Source organism: Gigantopelta aegis, chromosome 6, assembly GCF_016097555.1.
Source record: "Gigantopelta aegis isolate Gae_Host chromosome 6, Gae_host_genome, whole genome shotgun sequence".
Taxonomy (NCBI): domain Eukaryota; kingdom Metazoa; phylum Mollusca; class Gastropoda; order Neomphalida; family Peltospiridae; genus Gigantopelta; species Gigantopelta aegis.
The window spans coordinates 36383290-36394846 of NC_054704.1; the positions used below are offsets into that span (position 1 = coordinate 36383290).

Genomic DNA, 11557 nt, shown 5'->3' on the forward strand with positions numbered 1-11557 from the left:
ATATATTCCATGCGAAAATAAACTTTTTATAAAGACCGACAAAAAAAATTAAAAATATGTAGTCTAGTTCAACTATACCACATTAGTTTCTGATGTACGAGGCTAGTAGTAACAAAGCGGTGCTCCCTCCTGTCACGGAACAAAGCACAAAACACAAAAGCTGTTTAAAACTTTAAATCAAGAACACAATTGTAAGTACATATATGATAATAAAACAATACTAACACTAAAAGGATTTATGCTGTTTTCCTTTGCATGTGCTAGCGATCATTTCATCGGACAGAGTCTACACGTGTTCAACGACGGAAGTAAACCTGCATTATCACAGTATATTAAAAATGTGGAAGTGAAAAAATCAGGACTGGGCTATGTTCAGATGTTTCCCAATTTTATTTTTATTTATGGCCTGTTAGCCAATCACGAACTGCTTTGAACTAGTATTTTGATGTCAATAAATATTGTTTCAATCAAACTTAAGTTACTGAGTACTAGTAGCTTGTGCCTTCAAATTTCATTTCGTTTGTTTTCGGTTTTTGTTTTTATAACATTTATAAGGATTAAGAAAAACTGCACACGGTAAGCACCTTCTGCAAGCTTATTAACTTGTAAACAATAAAGTCTTGATTGGTTAAATCAGGAAAACTATTGTTTTATGTGTATAGCACTCGTGTGTACATGTAGGATTAGTTCTACAGATTAGCGTAACAACCGGCAAAACTAAGTTCCGTTTTTAAAACAAAATTTGACCCATTTTCATAAAATCGCGAAAATTTGATCCCGCAAAAATAAAGTATTCTACAGTAATATCAGTGTCACAGTTTTTGATATTGATATATATTTTTTTTCAGTTGGAAGGCAATTGTGGATTTTATTGACAGCAAATTTGAGTCCCATCTACAAGAAGAATTAAAGATTAAGCGTTCTCTGCATGACCATCATGACTGTAGGATCCATGTCTGTCTTTACTTCATTGCTCCAACAGGCCATTCGTAAGTGCAGATAGAATATTTGTTTACAACATTTTGAATATTAACTAATTGTTTTGTTATTATTGATTCTTTTTATATTTCAGTATAAGAATTCATTTTATCCTATAACTTACCCATGATATCCATGTCATAAACCCATGTGATAATTTAGTGTATTAACCCGGTTAATAATGGTGTACAAATTTATAAGGTCTCTAGGTAATGTGTTGCTGTGGATGGGTCATTTGTTTACAAGCCATCAAGACATGTTTACCTGAGCGTAACGTTTTCAAAGATTTAGTTAGAATGCTTGACATCAAACTAATTTCAGGGGTGCACAAATGTGAAATTGTGATAGTTGCCCGGTGGGCAACCAGTAGCTGAAGTTTGGTTGCCCAACATCATCTCTTGGTTGCCCACATAGAGTATTTCATAAAAAGTTTTATGAATATAAAATGAAACTGAAATTTAAAATGTTTTTATTATCATTACTTATCAGTTTAGTTTTATTTCTTTTGTAACATTATTTAACTACAGCTCATCTTCGCTTAGGCTCGCTTGGGTTGTCACAGTCATAATACTTTGTTGAACTCGGGGCTCATCCAGGATTAAAAATACTTGTAGCCAAAAAAATTGCCAGATGGGATTTTTATTTGCCATAATGAAAATGTTTTAGCCAAAATTGTTTTGTGTAGTACTGTATAGAGTATTTATATATGAATATGCTAATTATGTACAAACTGGAATACATCTGAATAACAAAATTACCCCCTGATCAAAATCAGACAGCAATTGGGGTAGGGGCAGTTAATATATTAGCCTACTTTGATTTTTCAGTGGGTGAGGGGAGATATGCAGTTGGAAGACAATGCCCTCTGCAAACACCCCCCAAATTCTATGGCCTATGGCATTAATAAAAATCTGAGAGCCAATACTCTTCTTTTTTTAAACAGTGCTCATTATTTCTGTAAAATATCAATCTTTATTTTGGTTTGAACTGCTTTTAATTGTGTGTTAAAGTAACCCATCTATTCCACACCCCAACAATTTCGTAATTTGCGCCATTTTGTTGATTTCCGCGTCGTGTTATATGCTTGTTGTTGATTTCAGCTTGTAAAATACGTAGCCTAAGAATGCTGACTTCACGTTATGACTACAATCCCTTTACGTCAAAAGGTTTTGATTAAAAAGATAATGAATTCAAATTTTACGGTCTTTTTAAAATCTAGCTAACTTTTGAGATGTCACCTCAAGTCAACAAATTTATAAAAAAAAATTATCTAACAAATATCATGATTGTTTTTAACTAATTGTATTCAGTGTACGTTTAACCGCAATTTGTATAAATACTGCATGTTCCTTTCCCGCGATCGCGAAATGTATGAGTGCGAAATTAACAAAGACAACGGAAATAAACAAATGAAACAACAATTAAGTATTCATTGATACGAACAACTATTTGGTGGTGAGGTTTTTTCTCACAAATTCACCTCAAGATTTACTTGTGTGTAATCGTATTGTTTAATGTCTGCAATAGTCTCGGCTGACTGTCAAGCGTGACTTATATGCACACTAAGAACAGCCAACGAACGTTTTCCAAACGTTTGCGAACTATGTGATTGGTTTCCGACGTGGACATTGGGTTTAACGTGAAACACATAAACCAGTTTAGTGGACGTTTTTGTTTTGCTCGGTCTAGCTGAACTCGGTTCTAGCCTACTCGTCTTTGGCCCTGAACTAGCATTTGTATTGAAACTGACACGCAATTTTGGTCCGTTTTTATTTCCTTGGCTCAAAGACTTTACAGAGTTAAAATAACACGCTACAGATTTTTCAGACTTTTCTTGCATACATGTTGTCGTTAAAATTAATAACTGTGATTATTAAAATAAGCAAACACTGTTATGCTGAATTCTTGATGACACCGCTTCTCATTACCAGTCGCGAGATCCCTGTTAATATTTGGTATTATTATTATATGTTAGGTGTCGGATAGAATATGTAACCGATTGTTCACATCGGAAGATAGAATATGTAACCGATTATTCACATCGGAAGATAGAAAATGGCTTAGCAAAATTCTTTGCTCAGAACTGGATGGTTGTTGGTGTAGTCTGTGGCCTTTCATATGTCTTGTGCCCTTTGCTAATAACCACCATTCTGAAACGTATCTGTCTGCATTGCACTCGTCAAAATCATGCACGGTGGACGCTGAGTGGATGGCTGCGTTAGGGTGGATATTTATATCGCCTGTCAGTCAAGTTATCAGTTTCGATACTTTTGAATTGCCCGTGACTGTCCGAGTGTCGTGAAGTTTTGTTCTTCATTTTACTTGTTTTATGATTTTCTTGGTTACCCATCTGGGCAACTGTTTGACAAAGAATGGTTGCCCGCAACATATTTGTGCACCCCTGAATTTGTACTAATCATGATGACGTCATATTACCGATGGTGGTGACTTTAGTACTGAGATTTACTAAAAATTGAATTAAAACGTTATTTTAGAAGTTATAGGATAAATAGAATTAGCTACTCATGTTTTTTAATATGTAAAATATCAACCGTGTCTAGTTAATCGGTATTTGTCTTGGCAGAGCCTTGACAAATATCGATTAACAAAAAATACTTGTGACGAATTCTCTATATATGATACTTTTGATAATCTTGCAAAGTAAATATATCTATTAGCCCAACAGACACTCTTAAAAGTTGACTTTATAATAAAATTATGAGCTATATTTTTAAAATCTTTTTTACTGTATACTTTGTATTCTCACAAATTTGTAGAAAGTGTCATTCCTAATTTTGCTTTCGCGTAAGCGCTGCAAAGCATTTTACAAAATACCTAGGCTAAACGTTCCAGTTTTTGCCAGGAAAGACAAGTGATCACTCTGCTCCTCTCCATACTCGCCTGGAAAGCTTTACTGGAGTGGAAAATTGATCACGGGGTGAGGGAAAGGATTTGGAATTGTGTGTAAAAAAAAATATGGCCTCTGACACATTTTAGGTAATTATGGAATTATAATACAACAGAATTACGAGCTAAATAGCTAATGAAATAATCATACATACATTTATCTCTTGATAAATGGACTGGGATTTTTTGGGGTGGTCTTATCAGGTGAATTTCTATTTCATCTGGTAGGTCTAAAAAAACACATTTAAATGTCTTTGACTGTTTTTCACCTTTTTTCGGCCCTTGTACCTATACAAAATAATAGGCGTGAGAGAGAGAAATATTGCTAAGATAAATAAAATAACAAACCCAGGACATAAATTTGATAATAACTTAAAACTAATTTATTATCCTCTGTATATTTTTCCAAATTGTTATGATCAATTCTATTTATATATTTTATTGCAGACTAAAATCTTTGGATCTTGTTACAATGAAGAAAATTGATTCCAGAGTAAACATCGTACCAGTAATTGCCAAAGCTGATACTATTACCAAGAGTGAACTGTCCAAATTTAAGACTAAGGTTGGTCAGCCTTGATTTTGTCCAGTGTTATAATTTCAGCGTTTCTTTTGTATAACAAAACATTACAATCATCGAGAAATTATAATATGTTCACATGGTTTACAGAGAATGGGATCTTTCTTCTTTTTTTTAAAAGAAATTTATTTATGGTTTTACAAATTATGTTTTGATTATTATTATTTTAATACAGCACACAAACACATTGTCAACATAAAGTAGAATGTTGGAGATTGGTATAAAAGTATTTTGAGAGTTTATCGGCAATGCAGATGAAAGGAGAGGTGATCAGAATGATCGGAAAGTGTTAAAACGGCCTTGCATATTATATTATCTATACTGACAGGAAATTACAGGCAGTGCTAAATATTGTAGAAGTTCCAGTGTATTTTTTACACCCCTGGATTATGCAGTATTCATATTGTGACAGCTTACACAGTGTTTACATTACCTCTTGTTCTTTTGTACAGAATAGTGACTGTGGATCCTGCCATAATCGTTGTTCTAAGTTTTTTATATCAATTACAACATAGTCTTATATGCTTCCAGATCATGTCTGAACTGACAGCCAATGGTGTGCGAGTTTACAAGTTCCCTCTAGATGATGAATCTGTTGCTGAGGCGAATAGTACTATGAATGTATGTATTGGTCTAGATTAACACTGAATTTAAATACGTTTTTAGATTTTTTCTTTTTTTATAAAGTTTGTATCGCGGCTGAAAACTGCCATATATTGTTATAATTTTTTTTAAATGTGACATAAATAATAACACATCTGCCATATTGAGATCTATATACAATTTACATAGTTTTTATTTGTATGTGATCAATTACCCAGAAAGCATAAAATTTTAAATCTTAATTAAAATGTTTTTAAGGAAAGCATCTCCCAAAACCTCCATAGTGGCCTAGTGCTTTAGCACTTGATTTTGTGCTTTAAAAATGTTGTATTTACAGTTTATCAGTCACATGTTAATACGTCAAAGAATGTGGTTAGAACTGTGATAAAAATATAAAAGGTTGTTTGCTACTGTTCAAGAGTAGCCTGCATAGTGTTATTAATTTCTGTGGCCAACATTTCAGACCATGTGTTTGACACCAATAGCTGCTCGTTGTACAGTGTCCTGAGGTGCTCATAAGCTTTCCATTCCTGTCTAATTTTCTGTCTTCTTTTTCAGGATCTTCTCCCTTTTGCTATAGTGGGAAGCAATGAGGAAGTGAAAATAGCAAACAAGATGGTCAAGGCTAGACAGTATCCGTGGGGAACTGTTCAAGGTGGGTCTTTGCCATGATCTGCTAACTATCATTAATACAGTCGACAGTGGGATGTTCTTTCACCTCAGTTTTCATTCCTTTTACCTCTACCATGTGTGGGAATATCTCATTTTATGCTAGTACATCCAACTGCTTAAAAATGTGTTTTCTTAGACTTGTATATCTATGCGTAAATACTCTGAAAGAATAGAAATGAAGATTTGTAGATTTATGCTAGATCCTCAGTACAGTTTCGGTGTTAGGATGTCTTTGTGGTAAAGCATTTACCTGAGGTGCAGTGGATTGATTGCCTTTCATGGCTTTGTGGTTCCCCTCCCCCCTCCCCCATCTGAACCTGTGCTCCATAACTGGTACATTAAAAGCCATGGTATGTGGTATCCTGTTTTTGTTTTTTTTCATCATCTTTCAGTGAATTTTATTACATACCTATTCATTCTTACTATAGTTATAAAGACCTTTTAAAACCTTGCAATAAATTTATTCTGTATCGCACATATGTGCAATCTAGACCGGAACTTTTAAACGGGGAATCCCCTTTTTCTTTTTACTGCAGTTAGTGCCTTTTATTTACTTGCATCATATATGATTTACAAATGACGTCATATATTTGAAACATTGCACAAGGCTGCTGCAGAGTATGATTCTTAACGTTAAATGAATCCATGAAAGGAGTTTTGATCATAGATTTAACAAAGTGTTGTTATGACGTTAAATTAAAAACCGTTTTTGTAAAAAATGAAAGAAAGTATGTAATAAATACAGAACTTCACATACGTTGTTTTTGCTTCCTATTTATTGCACGAGTTTATTTTGCGGAAGAATATATACCACGAGAACGCATAGCGGTCGAGTGGTATGTTCTTTCGCAAAATAAACGATTCTGTATATGTATTATATATTTTATTTTTTAGTGGAAAATGATAATCACTGTGACTTTGTCCGTATGCGTGAAATGATTCTCCGAATCAACATGGAGGACCTCAGGGAATCTACTCACATGATTCATTATGAACTCTATAGACGAAACAAACTAACAGAAATGGGCTTCTCTGACTCCGGCTCAAAAAGGTGAGTTCTGAGTTTTTTCTCTTTGTTTTTGCAGACTTTAGGTCATGTTAATTTCATTTCATTCATCCTTAACTAATTACGTTCGTCAAAGGTAGGTATTAGATGTTGCGATTAATAAATTTTATTGTTTTTATCAAGCAGTGCTCGTTTGGACCATTTAACTTATTAAGAATATGTTGTGATCATGTAAAACCAATTAAAATACTAAGTTACTTTTCTTCTAGTTTACATTTGTGGCAGATATATATTGATTTATTACATACCCATTTAATCTTAATATTTTGTTGAACATATGTGTGATACAAAATCTTGCATATGTGATATACGATTGAAAACATACTCGTAATATAAACGGTCTCATACGGGAATTTATTTAGTATTCTCTGTGTAATAAAAAACTAATGAGTCTTTTGACACATACTATTTAATTACTATTTTAACTATTTTTTTTAATTTTAATGTTTTTTTTTGGGTTTTTTTGCTGATTCACACAGTTTGCAGATTTTAGTTTTTATGTTCATACCCCGATGAACGTAAAAAAAATAACAGAATCCTTAAATCAGTTTTCATTATGTACACATGAAAAAACTCCAAAGCCCAGTATTCAAATGCATCATTCAAACTAGGAACAATTACAAATGATTATGGATTGTATTAATCAGTCATCACATTGGTAGAGCCCAAACAATCCGTTTTCGATTATAATCAATCACTGGAACATCACTAATTCCTATCATTATTAATAACTGTACTTTGCTACCTGACAAATATGTTATTAGTGTCTTCAACATTTTGTAATGTACTAGATATTACATTTTTTGTTTAGTTTGAGTTCCTTACCAGTCCAACTGGAAGGGACTATCAGTTTCATCTCCATTCTCCTGTCTATCATTGTTACAGATTAAGCTTCATGGCGATTTACCCATTTTTGACAGATTTATGGCCCTTAAACTTGGGAGATGCAAAAATGTGTTTTTCTGATGAGGGTTTTCACAATGTCACAAGATATTGATATGAAATTAGGAGATATGAAAAATGTTTGGGGCCCGGTGTTGGACATGTATTGCTTTAGCAGTATTCAGAATGCTTGTTAATTTAAATGTACCTACAAGTAACTGCAAAAAGACTACATGTTTGCTAACATTTTTGTTCCCTCTTTTGTAAAAAATGTTTTGTTCCCCTTTTTGTAAATTAATCAGATTGGTGAAGAGAAATTGTGTTAAATAATGTTTGTCTTAGTGGTAGAAAGTGCTAAGTGTTTTCCTTGTTGTTAGTTTGTCTGAGACGTATGAGCTGAAGCGCCAAGAGCACATTGCCGAACTGCAGCAGAAGGAGGAGGAGATGAGACAGACGTTTGTCATCCGGGTCAAGGAGAAAGAGGCCGAGCTCAAGGACGCTGAAAGAGAGGTATTTTTAGTCACTAAAGTCTGAACCACATAGTTAATAGCTACAATAAATTATTCTTCTAATTACAGATAAATTTTACCCACATTTTATCCAGACATAAATTGTGAAAAAACCATTACAATGATACAAATTTGACATAATAGATGATAAACATGTCACCTATATTGACTTTGCTTGCAACGTTTTGCCATTTTACTTTTTATGGACTAATCTTCAAGAGGGGGTGGAAGTTTCCGAAGTATGTGACAAAATTAATATGACGAAATCACGTTTGCATTTGTATCATAACACATTATGACGTTGTTAGATTACCTCATATTCTTTCACCCCTCTTTGGGGCGGGACGTAGCCCAGTAGTACAGCGCTCGCTCGATGCGCGGTCGATCTGGGATCGATCTCCGTCGGTGGGCCCATTGTGCGCTATTTCTCGCTCCAACTGGTATATCAAAGGCCGTGGGATGTACTACCCTGTCTGTGCTGCTAATCGAGAAGAATAGCCCATGAAGTGGCGACAGCGGGTTTCCTCTCAATATCTGTGTGGTCCTTAATCATATGTCTCACACCATATAACCGTAAATAAAATGTGTTGAGTGCATCATTAAATAAAACATTTCTTTCTTTCCTTTCACCCCTCAGGCTCTTGAAGAGTATTCCATAAAAATGCAAAAGGGCATAATAAATGCATTAATGCATTTTGCCCTATGCGATCTCAGCGAAGTTAATATAGGTGACATAGTTATCATCCAGTATGTGGAATCTGTCATTGTAATGGGGTGTTTTTTTTCAAGATTTCTGTCTGGACAAAATGTGAGGGGAAATCTAATGGTAAATAAAGGTACACGAGTAATTTATTGTAGTTGTTAACAATGTGGTTCTGACTTTAGTCACATGTCGCAGTAGATGAACCTTCTTTCCCCCAATTACCTATGAATAGCACCCCCTTTCATTGAAGAATAAGATTCTATATGCCAGTATTTTATGTTACAGAGCATCAGTCATGTTACAGTAACTACAGCATTAAAGCAGTGAAATACAGTGAAACCTGTCTAAACCAGACTCTTAACAAACCGGAATCCTGTTAAACCCGGTCAAGTTTCATGGTGTAGAATTTTCTAAATTGTTAAGCGCTACCCTTTAAACACCGGATCCTGTCTAAATGGAATACATATTAGGTTCCCAGCATGATCCGGTTTAGACAGGTTGCAGTGTACAATTATGAAAATCAGGTGATCTGTCGTTATCACTTCTTTAAAAGAAACATTATATTGCTCAGTTACATTGCTTAGTTTCCTCGAGGGAAATAATTGGAGTTCCCTTCCACCACCATCCCCATGAAAATGTTTAATTGTTAAATGTTCAGTATGGTATGTGTGAATGCCTTATAGTATCAACATCAAGTCTGAATTTGTTTTACTATATATCTTAATTATTTCCAGTTGCATATGAGATTTGACCAGCTGAAAAAGCAGCACACTGATGAGAAGAAGAAAATGGAGGACAGCAGAAAGCGGTTAGACGACGAGTACAATCTCTTCCAGCAGAAGAAGGCTCAGCAACAGCAGAGTGCCACGATGGGAAAGAAGAAGAAATAGATGGTCGTCGTGTTGATTGACAGGACTGTCAAATGGAGGGGCCAGTTCATGTGTCTTCCTAGGTCATTGATATGTCGGGACTTACAATTGCTAAGTGTTTCCCTAGGATGTTGACACTTAATGATTACTATCATTGCCATACCAGACTTCATTCTTACAGTTAAAATGATGCTAAAAGTGTTTAATTTTAGTATTTACCCTAAAATAATCCACAAAAAAATAAACGTTTACTGAATTAATGTTGTATTATCTTGAATTAATTTTCAGTTCAGGTTTGCTATTGCATTTGGCTCTGTCTAATCTTAACAAGTTGTAAACTGGGTTTGATTCTATATATATTCATGCTGGGGTGTCATGCATATATTCATTAATATACTTATGTTAACAGAGCTTCTGTTATCTTATTCAGTGGTATTAGAATAATTTTGTTGATGTTTTATTTCAAAAGTACTTTGGATAATTGAAACTGAAGTTACATATTTGGTATATAAAATCTAGAAAGAACATGTTAGTACACAGTAATATATTTTTTAAAATACAGATGAGTCCAGACAGTTTGGACAATATTCCTTAGACAAATTCCAGTGTCAAATACTCAAGTAAATGAGGTGGTAAAATAATTTCATCCCACTGACTAAATGTTCTTTAATTTAAGTACAGCCATATAGAGGTTAACTTCTCTCTTACATGTTTTTCCAGTCCCTGTTTGTAGGTATCTGTATCTTTCGTACATTAATTTCTTAAATCTTAAATCTTATTTATTTTGTGCGTGGCTTACTTGGTTAGATGTTGTCCATATGTTTGTATTATTGCCCCTCTCTTATTTTAAATATTGTTTTTGTCAATTATAAATATTTTAAATGCATGCTTCATGTTAGTGATGTTGCTTATATCCTGTTGTATTTATTTATTCATTGATTAGTTTGTTTCTTCTTCTCCATCTTCTTCATTATATGTGTGATTTATTTTGCATAGATACTTCATTTACATGTACTAACATTTATTTCTTAAAAACAAATTCTTTAAATTAATGTTGACATGACCCATGAAAACACCTAGTGCATGAGTCAAAATTTAATTATTTTTGGCTGCATAATTTAGGAAGTTCAGAAGTAGAAAGATTAAGAACTCGTCTGTGGTAAAAGTATGATCATTTCCAATGTTCCTTTTAGTTTGAAAATTTACAGTGATTTTTCTTTACACTTTTCAACTGAAATTGAAATATCTTTAAAATATGGTGCCTTGTTTCTTAGTTATATTTCTGCATATATTCATCTACCGAGATGTTCAGGAACTAGTCACATGATAATAGGGGAGAATTGTTTTTCTTCTTTTAAAAAAAAAAAATAGAATGTACAATGTTTTGAAAAAGGAAGAGGAAAACAAAACAAGCATCCACTTAATTTTTTTAGAAATTATTTAAAAAAGAAGTTTGAATTTCTATTTCCATCAAGAATATAAATTTTAAAAACAACAAAAAGAAAAAACCCAACTTTAATAATAAGAATTAAGCATATGTATATAAAAAAAGAACTGATATGCAAATCTTCAACAACAACAAAATAACAATATTATTGCCCCTCTTATGACCTTGATGGCTAGTTTAAGTAGCTTTTAGTTTCATCAATTACTCCATGACTAATATTGCTGTGGTACATGCTGTCCAGTATCTTTGGAAATGCAGATAAAAGATGCCTTGTTATTGATCAACAGGAGTAGTCTGTATTTGATTGGCATCTTAACTTTCAACAGTGCTAAACATTGTAC

The 11557-nt window shown here is 33.6% G+C and overlaps 1 protein-coding gene across 1 annotated transcript in view; it reads left to right on the forward strand.

Moving 5' to 3' along the window:
- Positions 1–10299, forward strand: part of LOC121376139 (septin-6-like) — a 31304-nt gene extending 21005 nt beyond the window's left edge. Inside the window, exons 5-11 of the mRNA XM_041503941.1 lie at positions 849–989; positions 4333–4450; positions 4997–5086; positions 5627–5723; positions 6635–6791; positions 8066–8198; positions 9635–10299. Coding sequence (XP_041359875.1) covers positions 849–989; positions 4333–4450; positions 4997–5086; positions 5627–5723; positions 6635–6791; positions 8066–8198; positions 9635–9790 — 892 coding nt within the window. The 3' untranslated portion in view covers positions 9791–10299. The remainder of the gene's footprint in view (positions 1–848; positions 990–4332; positions 4451–4996; positions 5087–5626; positions 5724–6634; positions 6792–8065; positions 8199–9634) is intronic.
- The last annotated feature ends 1258 nt before the right edge of the window (positions 10300–11557 follow it).